This window comes from Carcharodon carcharias, chromosome 30 (assembly GCF_017639515.1).
Source record: "Carcharodon carcharias isolate sCarCar2 chromosome 30, sCarCar2.pri, whole genome shotgun sequence".
NCBI classification, from domain to species: Eukaryota; Metazoa; Chordata; class Chondrichthyes; order Lamniformes; family Lamnidae; genus Carcharodon; species Carcharodon carcharias.
This window is the reverse complement of record NC_054496.1, coordinates 13,671,964-13,692,852: the sequence shown is the minus strand read 5'-3', so window position 1 is coordinate 13,692,852 and position 20,889 is coordinate 13,671,964. Positions and strand designations below refer to the sequence as shown.

Genomic DNA, 20,889 nt, shown 5'->3' with positions numbered 1-20,889 from the left:
CTGTGAAAAGTCACAGAACCAGGGCAGCAGGTTCCATGTTTAAGTGCAGAGATCAGCAGGGTTTGTGAAGTGTTGCTTTTTTGGCAGATATATCATCCAGCCCCGGGCCCACTACGGTTACCTCTCCAGCGCCATTGTTGACGGTTGAAGAAAGGACGTTCCTTTCTATAGCGCCAAACAGCCACCGGCATGCCAACGTAAAGAATTGATTCAAAGTGGCAAGTTGCTAATCTCAGCACTTCTACTTCACGGCAAGGGTCCGGTTCAGTATGCCAGCACTGCTGCAGAAAGCAGCTAGCCCATTACTCTAATGGCCTAAAACTCCTTCACTGGCCCCAACATAATTGAATCCAAGAATAACTCAAACTTTCATAGTTGACTTTGGCTCCTGTGCAAGTATCTAATTACCTCATCATATGTAGAAATCTGTGAGCAACTCTATCCTAATTAAAGTAATTAAGGCCATGTAGTACGTATTAAGTGCTTATTTGGTAGAACTCCCCACACAGAAATGCAATTGTTATAATTCCTTTTCTTTTCCCAAATCATTGTTTCTCTGCTCATTAAAAGGTGAGGGATGTCAGTTCGGATGTATTGAGAACTTTTCTATCCCTGGCCACAAGTTCAGTGCCAAGAACCCCCAGATCAGGTACAGTGTGGGTTCAATGTAAAGTTAAAAACTGTCTACAAGACCACATCTCATCCGACCAACCTCAGAACACTGTCCCCTCCGTCTGCAGCAATGCGCTTTTCCGTTTCCTGCTCAGTGAACTCTTTGAGCGAGACTGCCCTTCGAGTGTTCAAGATGTGCTCAGTTGTATTATGTTTCTATCATCAGGATTGAGGTCCTTGCAACCATCTGACCAACAGGACTTTTATCCCTGGACACTGGACTAAACGCAAGGCCATGTTGTAGTAAGATTGAAAACGCACTGTTCTGGGAATATGGGAACAGAAAGAGGCCATTTCACCCTACAGCCTGTTCTGCCTTTCAATGAGATCATGCCTGATCTGTGACTAAACTCCATATACCCATATTTTCCCCACACCCTTTAATACCTTTAGCTAACAAAAATCTATCAATCACAGATTCTAAATTAATGACGAGACAAGCATCAACAGATACTTCTACCGCTCTTTTGCATGTAAAAGTGTTACTTAGCTACACTTCTGAAAGGCTGGCTCTAATTTTTAGGCTAAGCCACAGTCCTAGACTCCCCAACCAGCAGAAATAGTTTCTCTCAATCCGCGCTGTCAGTCCCCATCACTGCCATGGAAACATCAATTAAATCTCCCCTTAACCTTCTAAATGCCAGAGAACACAATCCTAGTTTGTGTAATCTTGCCTTGTAATTTAACCCTTGGAGTCCAGGGTATCATTCTAACTCACTCTGCCATTCAGTCTTGCAAAAGCATTTTGGCACAGCGTATGGTGACGTGGGGTAGTACATCATGGAGGTCACACACAAAACCTTCCACTTGCTGTTTTAGCAAGCTAGGCTGCAACATTGTCATCTCATCTTAATAGCCATAAAAGTCGTTCCCCTCTCCAGATTTCTTTAAGCCTGTCTTTTTGCTGGCAATTGAGGAATTCCAAAATTCTATCCTTCTAAAGTGGGAGCAGGAGCAGATAGACCTGGGTATATATGTGCATAAATCATTGAAAGTGGCAGAACAGGTCGAGAGAGCAGTTAATAAACTATAACAGTATCCTAGACTTTATCAATAGGGGATGAGAGAACAAAAGCAAGGAAGTTATGTTGAATTTAAAACACCTGCTTTGGCCTCAACAAGAATATAATCTCCAGTTCTGGGCGCCACACTCGAGGAAGGGTGTGAAGGCATTAGAGAGAATGCAGAAAAGATTCACAAGAATAGTTCCAAGGATGAGGAACTTCAGTTACATGGATAGATTGGAGACATTGGGATGATTTTCCTTGGAGAAGAGGAGGTTGAAAGGAGATTTGATAGAGGTGTTCAAAATCATGAGAGGTCTAGACAGAGTAGATAGAGAAAAAAATTTTCCATTGGTGGAAGGATTGAGAACCAGGGGGCACCGATCTAAGGCTGTTTGGCAAGAGAAGTAGGGATGAAATGAGGAAAAACATTTTCATGTAGCGAGTGATTAGGATCTGGAATGGGCTGCATGAGAGGGTGGTGAAGGCTGATTCAATTGAGGAATTGGATTAGACTGTTGGAATTGGATTCATGGAGGAATTGGGTTGTTATCTGAAAAGGAAGAATATGCAGGGCTACGGGGAGAAGACGGGGGATTGGCACTAGGTGGATTGACCCTTTGGTGAACCAGAGCAGACACGACAGGCCGAATGGCCTCCTTCTGCACTGCAACCATTCTGCGATTCTGTCACTTCTCAAGGTTCCAGTGTTTCTAATTCAGCACATTAGACAACATTGCAACAAGCCCCAGAGAACAAGAACTCAACATTTTTCTGTGGTAAATGTGATCAGGTAGACATGAAAAGAGTTAGCAAATGTTTTTCCTTTTGTTCTTCAGTGATCCACGCTGAAGGCACTATTTGTTGCTGAGCCAAGATACCATTTTGGAGACAGATGGGAAGACTTGTTATACCTCCTCACCCTCAAGCCAAAAGCAATCTGTCCATTCTTCCTGATTTGGTCACTCAATGTTCTTTGTACAAAGATGAGAGCAATGTAGAATGGAAGGTTGGGGATTCAAATCCCACCCCTGAGACTTGGGCCTGACACTCAGGAACAGATCAGACACTAAAGCCAAGGTCCCAGCGATTGATTCCAATAATTCAGGGGGCATCAAGGGTTCGAAAAAGGTCATGGATTTCTCCCAATACTGTTTGCCATTCCCCTCTCAACCCATGCCGTCAGAAACAGATGAGATGCTACTTCTCTCATTACTTTTTGTGAGATCCTTCTGGCGTGTCTGCCTACATAACCACAGTCACTGCACCTCAACGTAATTCACTGTGAGTGAAGCATATTGAGATGCTTCTGAAATGTGACTAAACTGCAATGTAAATGTAATTCTTTAATGTTCTCTATTATTCACACACCCATGAACATGCAAGCAATGATTTACTGAGAAAGAGTCCATCCAGCCTGCCCATACAACTACAAAGTCTCTAACAGCCTGGGGACTAGAATTCCCTCCCGAAACCTCACTGCCTCTCTTTCTCCTCCTTTACTGTACTCCTTAACACTTACGTCTTTGACCAACTTCCTTGTCCTAATATCTCCTTATGTGGGTTGATGTCATCTTTTGCTTGATTAATGCTCCTGTTTTGGGACATTTTACTACATTAAGGGGCACTGTATAAATGCAAGTTGTTGTTGCTTCTGTGGCATCACATTATATTGCATCATTCCTATTATCCACCATCTGATTATCTGCCAGAATATTCGCAGGCTATAACCTTGAGTAAAAACACAGTCACACTCACTAAATACTGTATTAAAAGCATAAGGTAACATGGAGTCAGAGACCTTTCCTACACTAATGAGATTCTCGGACAAGAATCTCCAACAGTCCTGCCACTATTTTGTTTTCTGTAGCTGAAACCCTATCACACTATTGACCTCCCTGGGGTTTGAAGAGTGAGAGAAGATTGAAGACTTACAATGAAGGCATCAATGCCAGAATGTGTTCTACCAACAGTGCCCTCCCTGGGGTGAATTCTATTGCTATGACGCAGGACTAAGAAAAATCAATTTTAACTCCTTGCTTCTCCAAAAGTTCTACAAAATTTTTATTCTTCCTTTAGAAACCAAGGTCTTACTTTTCTTCTTAAGACAGTGAAACCTGTTGATGTTGGTCCCTGGGCCTTCTTGATTCATCCTGTTGTCTTCCCCCATTCTTTTCAGTCCTAGTGTTATCCATTAAACCTTAGTCCTTCACCCACCATTCTTAGTCAAAGCAATTAATTTTTTGTCCCAAAATCATGGTACTGCACTAGTTTTTTTTTAAATATTAGTTATCCAATGCAGCCAAAAGCAGCACTCATCTTTTTTATAGGCTTAGCTAAGAATATATGCTGGAAGGTGTAATTTCCCACTACTTCCCTTCAAAGACTCATAAAATTCTGAGATTTAGTCTATTCTAGTTTCTGACCTCTCCCATCCCATTGGAGTAGCCACTTAGCACAAATCCTGACAAGGAAGGAGAGGATTGAAAGGAAAGAGAGGTTAATTTTCAATAACATCTATATTTGATGAAGATAGGCTGTTAGGCTGTGAGTACTATCACCCTACAAGGCTTCCTGCCTTTGTTACACTCGCTTAACATATTGGCACTCTCAAAACATTGAGATTTTCCGGGCGTTTTTTTTTTAAAAAGGGAAACTGTTTTCATAAAGTATTTAGCTAAAGATTCTGGTTTTTAAACGAGAAGGTGGGGGGACAGGGGAAGGAGAAGAAACTGGAGGAAGGAGGTTGCTCATAATATCATTGTGCACAAGTGATTATGTTGTAAATAAACAAACGTCTGAGTCAAGGTAAGTATCTGAAATAGGAAGGTAATTATCCAGTGTATGTTCAAGTGAGATAACCCAATTATAGTGCCGACCAGCCCCGGTTTAAAGGTGTGTGCCAAAATACACTGCAGATTCAAATACTTTGTCTGTGTGCCATTAAGTTTGAGCAGTCTTCTAGTATTAGATCAATCCATAGGCTCAAGTTCCAAGTGAATTGTTGCTGGAGGATCTAAGGCAGGGGCGGGGAATCTACAGCTGCGGGCCTGATCCAACCCGTTGCTCAACTTCATCCAGGCCGCAGTAAGACCACTAAGGCCAGCGGCAGGGCTTCCCCCAGAATCAAGGACCATGCTGTGTGTGTGTGTGTGTGTGTGTGTGTGTGTGTGTGTGGCCCATGACTGATTTTGTCTATGACCGAATGGCCCATGACGAGAAAAAGGTTCGCAGCCCCTGGTCTAATGTGTTGATCAACATATTGTCCAGAGTGAACAGACCATCAATACTATGAAATGTGACATCTGATATGGCGACACTTGACATCCCTAATACACTTATAGTCAAGTGTTATGCACCATTTCATAAAATATGCTACAGATAAAAATAGAGCTGCACCCCCCCCCCAACACCCCCCCACCCCCCCCACCACCACCACCACCACCCCCCCCCCCCCCCCCCCCCCCCCCCCCCCACCCCCCCACCCCCGCCAGAAAGTTGGACAGGAACCTCTTGCTTTAAAATTTGAGAATTAACAGTGAACATGATCTAGACTCTAAAACCACATGTTTTAAGGATTCAAACTCCTCATCTAGAAGTCAAGAAAGAGGAACCTCCATTTAAACAGCACTTTGTCAGATCCTCAGGGTTTTCTAAATGCTCCCCAACCGAGAGTTTCCTATTTGAAGTGGACTCACTGTTGTTATATAGGCAAGTGTCACAGCAAGTTGGCGCAAAGCGGCAAGGGAATGAATCACCAGATGATCGGTTTTTGATGGTGTTGTCTGAAGGATGCATGTTATTCAGAGTCTAACATTGGTGTCAAGCAGTAACAAGGGAGAACAACAATTGATGGCTAGATGGTGTTCCATCTGTCCTTTGCAATGCCAAAACTACTAGTGGCATCTAGTGACAGAACATCAATGCTGCAGCAACCTTTGATCAGTTATCCAATTTGGATAGCTTGCATTCTTTCTATAATATCCAGCTGGAATGTAGAATAACCAGCAGGGGGTTCAACAGATGCCTCGGTCTGACCATGTTGCTGCATGCTTAAGTTGGATTGCCTTTTTCTTTCTGGAATAAACTCCAGTCTTGACTGACGAAGATCAGAGCTTCTTTTCCTGTCCAGTTTCATTTATTATTTAGACTGGACTTGGATCAATTGGTTAGCCCCCTTGCCTCTGACTCAGCAGGTTGGGGGGGTCAGAGTCCCACTAATCTAGGCTGAGGTTCCAGAGCTGAGGGAGTGCTGCGTTGTTGGAGGTTCCGGACTATGGATGTGAAGTCCAACTGAGGTTCCGCCTGCCTTTGCAGGTGGGCTTCCGTGATGACCTATTCAAAGAGGAGCAGTTCTCCCACTGTCTTGACCAACACCCCTTCCACAAGCAAGGCTAAAACCTTGAGGACTCGAAATGTCAACTGTTCTCCTCACCACCGAGGTTGCCAGACCTGCTGAGTTTTTCCAGGTATTTTTGTTTTTGTTTTTGTTTAAAATCTTGTCACCCATTTGATTATAATTGGCCAAATGTTGCTGACACAGTTTTGACTGGCACATCTGCCTACATAAACTGAGGGCCACTGCAAATAAACACCATTGTGCAAAGTCCTTCAGGACAATTAAGCTAGGGAATAAGGTGTTATGTAGGTGGAAGTGCTTCCTTTATGAACACAGGAGGGAGTTAAATTAAGCTGGCAGCATTTTGGATGAGACCTGCATCCTCTTTGACTGAATCAATAAAAGAGAGCCTGTGAAATACCGAACAGGATCACAGAAACCATAGAGGTTACCCAGCATTATGGAATGGAATTTGAAGGTCCCAAGACAGTCCATATCCCTGATGGTAGGTGCTGACTTACACCCTGAAAACGATGTAAATTCAGTTAAGCAATCCAAATGTTGGCACGGAGGGTACATGTTGTCTATCCTTGGTCCTCCTAACACGGAGGCCTCTCAGTATGGAGCACAACTGGCTAACCCTCAATGGGTTAATAAGAAATTGTTCTTTGCCAGGCCTAGTCCTGAACTTGGTCGCCATTCCACAAGATTCCCCTTACCCGATCCCACCACCACCTCTATCCCTGCTCAATTTCAAGCCATAGAGACTTACTCATCCTGGGGTACAATTTCATGGAAATCGCCCACCCACGAGCACTTTGCTTGAACGTCCATTCTGAACCTGTGGATTTGGAGAGTAAGCATCAGGTGGGCAATTGCACCTGCGAGGCATGACAGTTGAGTCTACTTACAACGCATCTTCAAAAGGTGGCAGTGGGGTCACTGGAGCATCATTGGGCTGTTTCCCCTTGTGTAACTTAGGGGCATTGAGGCGATCTGTGATGCCCCCTACTGCTCCCTGATTCAATTCATCTACCTCAGGAATTGAACCTGCCATGTACTGCTTTACGTGGCTCAGCATCACACTAGCGCCATAAACCCTCAAGCGATGAGCGCAGACTGGTTTCAAACCTGTTGAAACTCTCCTCAGAACCTCCCTGCCCTCAACAGTTTCACTGCAAAAGCACCTTGTGTGATGGTGTGGCATCAAGGCCCAGTGCCGAGACTCTCCGACATCTTGAGCGACACCCAGTGTGCCAAGTAAATGTCTCACAACATGGCCAGCCTAAAATGTCAGTAAATCCAAAGCAAACATTGTTCCACTCATTGACACCATTTCAGATGACAAGACATTGAAGGATTTTCTATCCTTCAATGGGGAAGCTAAATATGCTATAAATATATATATATATATTATATATTATATATATTTATTACATTTAGTTATCAATAGAGAGATATAAATATACACATTAATGTTTTATATATTATATATAATATATATATAAAACAGGACCCAGGTACAAAATGTGAGTGGGAAATAAAATTTCTAAATAAATTTTAAAAAATCGTTTCGTTTTCAGTTTATTTAATGATGAGATTTTTGATTTTTGAGGACAGTGAACAGATGTTGCAATCTTCCCTTTGCCAATGAGCCCCGCAGGCTGGAGGGTTTCGGAGTGTGAGGCATTAGAACGCGGGTTCAACTATCAGTGTACACGGAACGGTATTAATATACAGGGAGAAAGCAACGGCACAGCCAGCGTCCACTGGCGAGAAAAGTCATCCGTAGATAAAAGGGCCACAACTCAGAGACAAACCCACAATTCCTCCTTTATTCCTTCTTTGGCCACTGCAGTTATTCATTCCAATAATTAATGGTAAGTTTTACTCAAGCCTTATTCAGGAAAAATAAAAGCTGTTCCCTTTGCTTTATTTTGTGAGGGGTGGAGGTAAAGTGAGTGGATGGGGGTGTGGGTGATGGATTCATCTAAGGTGGCCAGTTCTCCATCTTGGCATTCCACAGTTTCATCGTTGAATGCAAGACAGTGAACCAAACCAACAATAGCCTTCAACTGCTAATGCTAATAAAAAGATCAAAAATCATATCATATTTTAATATTTTTACGTAGAGCCATGGAGCCTAGCAGTCCAAATCTCTCGATTTAACTCTTCAACACCTCAGTCTGTCTTGTTAAGGTGTTGGTTTTTCATCATGTTGAAAGCTGATCAACACTTTCAGTGATTCAGTCTGTCAATTATACCCCTTATTTTTGAATTGTTTGGCCTTCATCCTGTGTTGCCCATGGGCATATAAGGTATATATTCTTCTTTCTGCCCAGTCACTGCACTTAAAGTAAGTTACTGTAATGCAAAGCGCATTGAAACATTTCAGAGATGTGAAATGCTCTATCGCCACATCTCTTTCTTGTTTCTTGTGTGTTATAGGAAAAGATACGTATCATTGTTTCATTGCTCGTCTGCCTTCTACATACCTAACTCCACGACAAAATTGAAGAAAATGCTGAATAGCCAGCTCTGTGTTAATATCCCATTTATTACCCTGGCAAATTGGGAAAACCAGCTAAAGGGCCAAGGCCACTGGTACAGGCCACTGCTGAAGATGAGGAGAGTCAGAGAGACAAGGAGCTAAATAGGTAACAGGGGAAAAAAAATCTGAAGCATTCAGGGACAAACACTATAATAGCACCACTGGCATGGTGCACAGACATGAACTCCATCCCTCTCCAAGCAGTGAAAACAAAATCATTGCTAACAAGTCCAGCTTCCAGCAAGAAGCAGGCCGGTGTTACAAATTCTGTGTGCGGCCAGAGTGTCACTAGGACAGAGTTAAAAGAAAGCTGAAAAATTGCACTTGGTGTCTGCTTTTTTTTTTCCCCCTCAACTGTTGCCACAAGCTTCATGAAGCTACTGCTGCTCCATATCGGTCCTATTTGGAGAATAATGCACAGTCACGCCATTTTAGTAACAGCTTTAGTGAAGTGAAAATGGCGGGTCAGATCTAACTAGCGAAGTGCTTTGCAGACACGTACACTCAACATCCTAAACAATATATATCAACAGGCACTCATAATTCAGGTTGTATAAAACTCAGATATATACATTTACACTGAATATACAGAGAAATTTAATGCACTCAAAAAATTTGTAATTGTCTGAAGTATTCTGAGCCCTTTTCATGTGATAAGGAGTTATAATTACTTCATGTATCATTTGGTTATCCTTTTAAAAACTTGAATGGATTGATATTTAAAGTGAAGTATTATTTTTTAAATTGATTTGAATACTGCAGTGGAAAACATCAAACTCAAATCATTAAACATTTTTTTTTTGAACAAGATAATATCAATGGGACAGGATACCAACTGGGCATGAAATGCTTGTTAGCTTGATCTCCCAATCACGCCAATGTGCATGCGAATAAAATGGGACTTATATTTTTGATCTTCATTCTTTATCTAATGGTGACGTGGTTCCATCTACTGTGAGTTGCAGTCTATCTGTGACCTGACCGATTGCCAATGAAGCGGAGATTGACACAGAGAAAAAAGACCATTTGTTGTACCTTCTCCCACAACTTTTTTTTTCAAAAAATACAAGACATGTGGAACATTTCTTTCTCTCTGAACGATTCTTTCACACTAACCTTTACAGCCGAAGACTGGTGTTCAGGGACATATTCTTACAAAGGATACAACCCCAGTTATCATATTAACCTGGTGAGCACTATTAAGGCTTTTCAAATAATTACCACCTGCACAAATCAGTGTTTGGATGAGGGGAGGGTAAGGGGTGGTTGAGGGGGTGGAAGAGCGGGTAGTGTGCGAGAATTTTCTCGTTAAAAATGAAGGTGGCATTTTAGCTGTGCCCGCATTGTATTGCCAGGCAGGACTTGGCACTGTCTCATTTCAACAGTGCGATTGTGCTCGAGCCCGGTTAGAGCTTACCCTGTTTCCATTGCTTGAATGAGTTAACAGGGCACTGGTCTTTAAAGGGAGAATCAAGGATTACTTACCAAGGTTACTCAATGAGGGTTTGGGAGTTTCAGAATAAATCTGAACTCTCTGCATTCAATTCTCATGCACATCCACAACCTCCAACACTGCCCACCTGCAGCTAACTTCTCTGTTCCAAAAAAATACTTGCGCCAATTTAAGACATGATCCAATCATTGTGATGTCCAATTATATAACATTCAGAACTTTACAAATTTTAAAACAGCTGCCCAACACACTTATCTCAAAGAGATGTCACAATGCATAGCTAAAAATGAGATCATATTTGACATTTCTTTAAAGGACATACAGAATTTTGCCAGTCGCTTGGCAGCTAAGTTGTCAAATTATTCTTTCCGTTCTCACATGCAAATATGTGTGTAAAAATACATCTGCTTCTTTTAAATTCCCAGTGCCCATTACAAGTTGTGGAACATGCCCAGTGGGGGTAAGTTTGCACATGCACCCTCACAACCAAGTGACATGAAACACAACAGTAAGAATTCATGTCGCATTAGGGATGAGACGCAGCACAGAATTGGACAATGCACACCTCACCATTATGGGATGCAAACCAAACATTTACTCATCTTCGTTCACCGTGGCACTCTTTGTATCTCCCAGCGGCCTGTGGTCACATTAGTGCCACATTCACATCTGAATTCTGTTTGTGAGTGTGAGATTTCATTTTAGGCTCTGAGCCTAGATATCAGAATACCTGCCTCCTCACCATAATTCACCCAGAGAGCTTGGCTCCTCGGCTCAAACCAAGATGTCGCAAGTGATAGTTGGCTCGATTTAAGAGGCCTACATTTTGGAAGCATCAGCTTGGCTCAGTCAGTCACATTCTCGGCCCCGGCTGCAGAGGCTGAGGGTTGATAACTGACAGGCCAGTGAATTACTGGGCAAGCTTTGGAGGAAGGCATGGGTGGTAAGATTTGGGGATGGAGGATTGGTGGTGGGGAGGGGGGTGGGGGGGGGTGGGGGGGGGGCGGTGCGGGGGAGGGGTGGGTGACAAGAAATAAAAGGCAGGTCCTGTCTGTGTGTTCAGATGGCATTATAGATACAAAGGGAAGATGACAGAGTTGCCACTTTGGGAATGGGACGAAAAAATAACCTAAAGAGCCTTCTGCTGCCTAAATTTAATTTAATAATAAGAATAGTTTTTGAGTCCCCCAGTCCTCCCATTGGCTTTACTGTGACATTTTAATTATTTTTTTTAATAAAGGGGCTATATTGGGCATCTGTTTGCTGCACTCAGTGTAAAGATTTATGCTTCTTGGATTCAATTTGAATTTAATTTGTTAAGTTTTTTAAAATTATTTCTTTTGTAATTGACCCTGTGCCGAATGATATTTACCTGAAACAAATTTGTTTTATCAAATGCAGTTTTTTTTTCAAAATGATAAGTTATGTGAAGAATATTCCTATATAAAGCAAATATAGGAATTTTATCCTTTATTTATAGATCAAAGCACCCACACAATGGGTTAAATACAATGCTCAATGTCCAGGACGAAAGGGGACATTTTAATATTGTTCTCTTGGCTTTCACGATTAAATTTAAGCAATTTTTTAACAAGGCGGCAAATTTTCTTCTCTTTGCGTGTGCGTCTAGTCCTGAGTTATTCGAATGTTGTCTCTCTACGCAGGGAAATTTAAAGTGGAAACCGTTCAAACACAGCGCTACCACTCTACAAATCGATCGAATGCAAACAAGGGCCCGTGAGACAGAGCAAGAGATGTAAACAATTAAGCAAATGGGCAACTTACCTGGGTTGTGTACAAAATAGGCCAAATACAAGTCAAGTTCCTTTACAGAAACTCCAATGTGGTGTGGCTGGACGCACAGGCCTTGGTTACTGCACTGAGGTGATTTGACCAGGCGCTCACCATCAGTACTTTCTAAGGGAGTCCCTTTGAACAATATGACCATTACCAGGTCTAACCTCCAGACCTTGTCTGCCTGCCTCAAGCAGTCGATCCGCCGAATCTTGCCTTTCTGGTCAGGGTTAGAAAGGACGCAGCAAGGAGCCTTCTTGCCGGTGATGGTCAGCACGAAATCCTCCCGGAATTCAGGCCGGATATCTTTCCGCAGTTTTGCCAAGAGCCGAGACGCCCACTTCTGTTTGATTTCAGGCTTCTCTCCAAGGAGCTCATCCTTGACCACCCTCTCTTCATCCTTGGACATACGTTTCTCATGCTTCTTGAAGTACTTGCGCTTGCGAGCCTGCAGGTTGAACCATGTGTAGGAGAAAGCACGGACATGCGGGAGAAGTGCTTCGATAAAGGGATGAAATTCATCCTGTTGGCGGGAGAGAGGAGGGGGTGTGAGGGAAGAGAAGGAAACAAAGGAGAAATGGGAATCAATACCATTACGAAACAATTGGAAAAATGAGTTAAAAAATAAATTTTTAAATTTTAAAAATCACGGTAGCTTTGCAAAACACACGCGCACAAACACACGCAGACACAGACACATATAGACACATACACACTGACACACACACACACAGACACACACACACATACAGATACACACACAGTCGTAAAATACAGTTCCATTGCGTCTGTGCAGGCATTTTTTAAATAGTTACCATTTCGAACTCTCATTACGCTGAGAACTGCTCTGCGTTCAATGACTGTACCCAATGCGGGTGAATGGGTATTCTGCCTCTCACACACACACACACACACACACACACGCACAAAATGTGACACTTCCAGCAAACGGCTTTATATATTTAAAAAAAAGGACTTAATCATGCAAATACAGCCTTTGCCAAAAAAAAAAGTTCGTCTGATAGCAGGGCTCCTCTGGCCTATTTGGAACAGGCGATGGTAGCAATGGAGGGACGGATTGCCGTGTTGGAGCGAGTATAAGAGACCGCTGGCAGAGAAGACTGCAGCTTTCTTTCTCTCTCTCTCTCTCTCTCTCTCTCTCTCTCTCCCTCCCTTTCTCTCTCTCTCTCTCTCTCTCTCTCTCTCGCTCGCTCGCTCTCTCTTTCCCCACACAATCCCCAACCATTTGCTTGAGCTTTTGCCAGCATAAGGCCCACCTATTTGGCAAAGTCACGCCTACAAGGCAGCCAATCGACGCTCCTAAAGAGGGACTGTGCAGTCGGAGATAGAATGTAATTTGCCAAATCGGCTGCTTCATATGCAATGAATAAGCAAAGTCCAGCATTTATGAATTTTTCATTTTTTTCTCTCTCTCTCTCTCTGTAGCATGGCAGGTTGGGGGCATCACACAACATTAAAAACACACACAGTCCCACTAGACCTTAACCAGCTGTTCCCCTTAATATGAAAGAGCAGATTAACGAACAATTTAATTTCATCCTTTTTTTAAAAAAAAACATGCCCCTTCCTCTGAACGAAGCAACTTGTTTCTAAATAGATGGTGGTGGTGATTTTGGCAGGGGTGGTGGTGGAGGTGGTGGGGGTGGGGGGGAGAGAACAAATTAACAAAAAGAACAAGAAAAAGATCAGATGGTCACCGTCAAGTCCTTCGAGCGCAGACCTGGCTTTGCAACATTCATGCATTAGCTGCCACTTGCTGCTACTGTTGCTCCTGAGATTAACATACTTTCCCATCCTTTTATCGCACTTGTTCATAAAAATGGTTTGGCAAAACAAAATGTGCAAAATGAAATGAGGGATTTGGAGGCTTTCATAATCTAGAAACGTTCAAAAATATCGCTCGCTTTCCTCTCTCAGAAGCTGTCACTCGGAGAAAACTCCTAACTATCACTCAATTTTTGTTTCTGATTTTTTTTCAAAGCCCCGCTCCACACTCTCAGGGCCCAATGCCAGCCTTATCGTCCAGCCTGGAAGTAGGTCAACACCAGTTACATTTTCATTTTAACAGACTGTCGCTACAAAGTTAAAAGAAAAGTTAACCTATCAACTAACCCGGTTATTGCTGACTTAAAAAAACTCCAGTTTTGACAAATAGTCTACTACGCCCACAATGTGAACCTGCCTTTTCCCCTTTACAGGTACCTGCTTTATATTTCCAGCATTAGCAATTTTATTTTCTCTCTCTCTCTCTCTCTCAGTTAACCTATGAAAGTTTTGCTTTGTTGCAGCTTACACCAAGGGTGGTTGGAGTTCGAGCAAAGGAGGGGGGGGAGTAAAAGACGCTTCAATTTGGAAAAAAAATTCTGTCGTTTAAATCAATATCCTCGAAGCTTTTTTTTTTGCTGAATTCTTTTCTTTCCTTACCCTCGGGGAATTTTTGTTTTGTGTGTACGAAGGCAAAAAAGAAACATCAAGGGAAATAAAAATTTTCAAAAGTGCAGACACGTTTTAGGTCTGTGTGTATGTGAGTGTGTGTTTTATCATTTTTAACTGGGTTCGATTTCAGGGATGCGACACCTCACACAGAACCCGTGCCGGCTTTGAAAACCACTTTATCCCATGAAACACACACAAAAAAAAAATAATGGGTGAAAGCTCCAAGACTGAGCCCTTCCCCTGTTTCTCTGTTCTTCCCAAGTGCAGGACAGGTGTAAAACGGCTGAAAGCTTACATTGTTTTAAATCTTGCTAACAGTGTGTAGCTCGATTAACCTACGCGTGTTAACTGTGCGCAAGGCTTCAGAGTTAAACCTGTCCACGGACAGAGTGTGTGTGTGTGTGTGTGTGTGTGTGTGTGTGTGTGGGGGTGGCAGGCAATGCGCTAAATTTATCGGACTTAATCCCAGAGTGGCCTTGACTGTATTTATGTTGGCACAAGGCCTCATTTACACATAAAATAATTGTTTAGTGTTCTGCGACTGAGGTATGCATAACACAAAGAAAAAAAAAACACGCTCTAATATACCTGCACCCTCTCCGTGCATTCCTATTCAAAGCACTTAATTTTTAAAACCAATTGCCCACTTGACATTGGCTCCAACTACTTTTTAAAAGCAGCTTTACAGATCGGCTCAAGTGGGCTCTACCCTCAATTCCATTCCCATAACCTCTCCTCCTCCCACTTCCATATTTCTACAGTCCCTTTTTTGCTGCACAACATTTTTTACACAACGCAGACACCTCGGGATACAACTGGTGCAAGGCTAAGCTTGCTCATAGGGGTGTTGCAATGCTAGGGCTCCAATTAGTAAAACCAGCTCATTTACCCCCAATGCATTCCTCTTGGGTGGGTGTGTGTCTGTTTTATTTTCCAACTATTTTTTATGTCCATCCAATTAGTTGAAAATTTAAACTGTTCCATTCTATTTTGACAAATCGATTTCTGTTATAATTTTTTTTTTTAAATGCAGCCCAAAATTAACTTCAAAACAAATAAACCGCATTACACATATACCCTGTCGGGTCTGATAACAAAGGATTGTGAGCATAAACAATAACGACTGAGATTAATTAATTAAAAACAAGTTTCCCTTCTTAAAACAGAATCTCGCTGTCACCCCCAAAAATTATCAATTTTCCAAATAAATTTTTCAAGTAAAAGTATCATATTTATAGTTTAGAAATATCTTGTAGATATATATAAACACCTTATATATAAAACACATAAATAATATATATGTACATCTCTTGTTGGATGCATATTTTTAAACATACACACACAATATCCAGGTACATTATATATTGTGTATGGATATGTATTAACTGTCTATAAATATCTGAACATAAATTTTATATATAATACAAGGCACTTGTATAAATATATTCTTGAAGTGAAAATATTATTCATCACACTTGCCAATATTTGTACCCATTTCATACATGTATATTCTACCATCTAGCAACCTGCTTTGTCTCAGAATAGCTTGCAATAGACAGTGGCAAAAAAATCAGAAATGAAACATTTTGAAGAAGCTTAATTCAAACAACAGTAAAAATTCAAAGGAAACTGCCAAGACATTTAATTCAGGGACTGCTGTCTTTAAAGGTTTAACTCAATTGTATTTTTTACAGTCTCTGAGAGAAATGGCTATATTTATATTTATGGAGGGGGGGAGAGGAAGGGGAAAGTTTATAAGTCAAGGGGATAATGGAGAAACTCAAATTAACTAATCTTTCTCCCCACACCATGATATCTTATATCGGGTAAATTACAAGCCAAGTCCTCTAAAAGTATGGCACCATTGTATTGGGGGGGGGGGGGGACATATTTCTCTCCTTGTTAATCAGCTTTATAAAACTTGTACTGGTCAAGGGGGGGCTTACTGAGACATTTGCTTATCTTTTGAACACAGCCCCTCAAGAAATATTATACAGAAATTTAACAGAATTTGACAGATAATATGCGAGACATGCTTCCTAATTAACCCTCAACAAAACTGTCTATTACCTCTAACTTAAACATTTTCAAAACGTGAAGCACACACAGATACAGAAATGTTCAATTTCCACCCCCCCCCCCCCCCCCACAATTTGCTGGACGGAAGATCGACACGGCTGATAATAAAACTCACTTTATTTCTACCCCCACCAACACACCCACCCACCCACCCAGCCGCCTCCTCCTCCTCTTCTAAACTGAAGTTAGAGAGAATTATTTTGAGTTTAGAAAGAGCTCCTTTGTGTGGATGCGGCAGCTGCGTCTTGAGCTCGCACTGTATATAAGCCAAGTAAATAGTTTGTTTCCGTTTACAAAGCAGCCACCGTAAGCCAAGATCTGGAACTCATGAGGGCTTAGCTGTACCATCGACGAAAGCCCGAAGAGAAAGGGCGAGGCGCTGATTCTCTCTCTCTCTCACACACACACACACACACACACACACAGTGCAAACAAGAGAGGGAAAAAATTAAAATGACCAAGAGCCGGAAACTCAGAAGCGAAACTCAGGTACACTGGCAAAGGGGGAGCCCCGTCCACTTGGATTTTCTGTCTATATTTAAAGCGCTTTGAGATATTATTTCAATAGAATAAAACTGCAATCAACTCCTAAACCAACTGAGAGGCGGGAATTGAAATACAATCACTAAAAGTTTTATATATATATATAATATATAATATAATATAATTTCTCTCTTAAGGAAGGGTTGATCTTCCAACTTTATGCCTAAGTCTAATTTCAATTCTTTTTTTTTAAAAAAATGTGCCTTCATTCATCGTCACTTTTTTTTTGTGGGGGGAAGACCTTGTGAATGGAAAAGTTGCCTACCTGGGGCAGAGTTACACCTCAAGTGCAACAGGAGTGGGGAGGTGGAGTGAGGGGGGGGTTGTTGTTGGGAAGCGGAAAAGTTTCATTTTAATTCTGGCTGTCAGCAAAGGTTAAGTTCATGTCTGCAAGGAATTGCAGAGACTCCGCTGTTCTTGGCTTGTGTACCTTAATAAGAATTGTCCAGGCTGCTGAAACCAATGTGTGAGTTTGTGGTTTTTTTCTGGGGGCGGGGGGGGGGGGGGGGGGGGGGTGGGGTGGTATTTTTCAACTTATTTTCTTTCTTCTGTCCCTTTCTCTCTCTCTCGCTCTCTCCCTCTTTCTCTCCCTCTCTCAGTAAATTGGAGCTGTCTTCCTCTGCCCAAGGTGTGAAGATTCCCCCCCCCCCTCCCTCCGTTTCACTCATTTCACTGGGTGATTTCCCACCCCCCCACCTCTCTCATCTGCCTGGAATGATCAAAACTAACACCTTCTTTTCCTGCTCCTTCCTTGACAAAGACGCCCACTGCGAGTTCAAGCCAAGCATGTACCAGCCGGAGCCCACATTGAGCGCTGTGTAAATACATTGAGAAATATACAATCTTAAATATGAATATAACTCCCCGCCACCTCCCCAGACAAAATCCAGCCAACTCCAATAGTCCTGCCCCGATCTGCTTAGCAGCTTTTTTTTTTAAGCGGTCGTGAACGGTTTGGGGGACCAAAAATGTCATAATTTATTACAGAGGCATTTTCTCGCGTGCAATGGAGCATTTAAGTAACTTTTCAACCAAGGCGGAATTAACTTTTTTCCCCCTCTCTATGCTGGTTTACTTTTAAATTATTTTAGTTTTAAGGCCTTTTGTGCAATTTTATTTTTCTCTCCCCCACCCAACCCCTGCGACCTCAACTCCGGGAGGTTTGTGTGAGTTTTGAGTAGGGTGAAGAAGTGGATCTGGAGGGTAGGGATACTTGTCCTTGACGCTGCAGGCAGATTCGGAATGGCTTGTGTAAGGGCAGCCCGGGGTTAACATGCTCTTCAGCTGTGTGGGACGGAGCACGGACAGTGTTTAAAATTAAACTAAACTCCCGTGCAATGTGATAACTGGCTTGGTGGTATCTATGGAGGAAAAAGACCCCCACATGAATGCTACTGGGTGAATGCAACAGTCGCCTTACGATATTGAACAATTAAGCCTACGCGGAACGAGCGTCCTCAGTAGGACTGCAATGGTTAATTTGGCAAGCTGAGTCAAAATCCACGCTGCAACTTCGGGGTTTCTAGTCAAAGCCGTGGAGGGAGGGGGTGTTGGAAGGGGCAGCGCCGGCACAAGTTCAAGAAAGCAGCTTCCATTTCGAGTTCTTTCAGCCCCTGAACGTGGCTCAGCACCCGCCCAGTGTGCGGTTACACTGAACATTATCCTTCCTAGCAACTTCACAGCTCCAGGCGCTCACCACAACCCTGACAATATCTATATATATATATATACTGCACAATCTCCCACCAAGTGCAGGCATTTTCTCGACCCACACCCACACCCCCCCCCAAAAAAATCTTAATGCACAGTGTGAGCCAAGGAACTAATTCACATGAAATATTATTAACGATTACATCTGCATGAGGATTCGCCTCCAGTGCGCGCAGTTATGCTCGCAACTCGTTCTAGGGTCCCCCTTTTGCCCTCTCCAGCCTCCCTTCACTTCGTCCCCATTCCCCTCCACCCCCAAATCATCTGGTTTTGGCTGATATTCAGAGCAGTTGATATTTGATTGATTTGCCTGCAAATCCTTGCTTTGGAACTAACCCGGAGCTTGTTGGCACAGGCGTCTGTTCGTTTTTTAAAGAGATGGAGGGAGGGGGGGGCTGGTTAAAAAAAGAAAGACTCGGGAATTATTCACGGGGTGGCGAGTTCGATTCCTGTCCTCGCCATGAGAATATCTGAGCACCAAAGTCATGTCAAAAGCGCGTTAAAATGTGCACCTGATTCTTCAGTTGCAATCCCAGGGATTTTGTTTTCAATATTCTTTCTTGCTTCTGACTCGGTGCCACAACCTTTTAAACCACCCTCCCTCCCCAAACTTGGCACCACAGCTCTCCTCTTTCGCCCCCACTTTGTCCGTGATGCCCCCGTGACTCTTTTTGCCTTAGTTTCAGTTTAGGGGAATTTATGGACGGAACCTGTTTCAGTAGAAAATGAGCACACCTTTGCGAAAGAGTGGATACTTAAATGAAGTTTTTGCGACCTGCCCACTAATCCTTGCCACCTGTTCAATGTGGAGTGTTTCAAAAATTGCAAAACGCTAGATATTTTTTTTCATCAATTGAAGACCCCCCCACCCCCCCCACCCCCCGAAAGATAATTTCACTGCAATGCATATAAAACCTGCCTGCTTTACTTGTGAAAGGCCTCCGGCTAATCCGCCGTTGCAATCAATTACTTGTCCAACAATAACATATAGGCACAGCAAGATCCCAGGAGTGAGTAGATGGAGCAGCCATCTGGCGCTCAGAGGGTTAACGGCGCTGGTAGCGGCCGGCCAGCTTAACCAGAACATCCGCCACTAGCGCACTCACTCTCAAACCACACACACACACTAACTCATTCCCTCTCACACCACACACACTCCTCTCACACCACACACACTCCTCTCACACCACACACACACTCTAACACTCTCCCTCTCATACACATACACACTCTCTCTCACACACACTCTAACACTCTCCCTCTCTCACACACACACACACACTCTCTCTCACACACACATACACTCTAACACTCTCCCTCTCTCATACACATACACACACACACTCACACACACACTCTCTCTCACTCACACACACACTCTCTCTCTCACACACACATACACTCTAACACTCTCCCTCTCTCATACACATACACACACACACACACACACACACTCTCTCTCTCACTCACACACACACTCTCTCTCTCACACACTCTCTCTCACACACTCCCTCTCTCACACACACACACACTTTCTCTCACAAACACACTCTCTCTCACACCACGCACACACCACGCACACACTCTAACACTGTCCCTCTCTCTCTCACACAAACACACACACACACTCTCTCACAAACACACTCTCTCTCACACACATTCTAGCACTCTCCCTCGCTCACAAATACACTCCCTCTCACACACACTCTAACAATCTCCCTCTCTTTCACACACACACACACTCTCTCTCTCTCACACACACACACACACCAAGGCATGCTAACTGGGCTAGAGGAGACGAGACTGGAATTTGGTTCGAGGGGAGACCCTGGTTAATTTGAATATGCTCTGAAGAGAATTCTATAATCCAAAAGGCGCGCAGCAAGGAAGTTACCCAACCATGATATAAAGCGGTCAAACTCAGGCTATTCAATAATGCAGCTTCCACAACTCACCAGATCAGTTTCCTCACAGCAAAGGCAGCTGAGAACATGGAGTCACAGAGTTATACAGCACAGAAACAGGCCCTTTGGCCCATCGTGTCCATGCCAGCCATCAAGCACCTATCTACTCTAATCCCATTTTCCAGTACTTGGCCCGTAGCCCTGTATGCTATGGCGTTTCAAGTGCTCATCTGAATACTACTTAAATGTTGTGAGGGTTCCCACCTCTACCACCCCCTCAGGACAATTCTGCCTTGCACACAGTGCTTTCATTGTATCACTTTGCCTCAAGAAAAATACTGTATCCTTTTAATCCCACCCCCCCACCGCCCCCCCCCACCCCC

At 43.0% G+C, this 20,889-nt stretch overlaps 1 protein-coding gene across 3 annotated transcripts in view; it reads right to left on the bottom strand.

Annotated features, from left to right (window-relative positions):
- Positions 1–20,889, bottom strand: part of nfixb (nuclear factor I/Xb) — a 376,050-nt gene that overhangs the window by 307,481 nt on the left and 47,680 nt on the right. For 2 of the 3 annotated variants that reach the window (XM_041177033.1, XM_041177034.1), the window contains exon 4: positions 11,805–12,336. In XM_041177033.1, the coding sequence (XP_041032967.1) occupies positions 11,805–12,336 (532 nt within the window). Of the gene's footprint in view, positions 1–11,804; positions 12,337–12,628; positions 12,952–20,889 lie in introns of those variants that run through there. The other variant, XM_041177035.1, reaches the window with a different exon arrangement.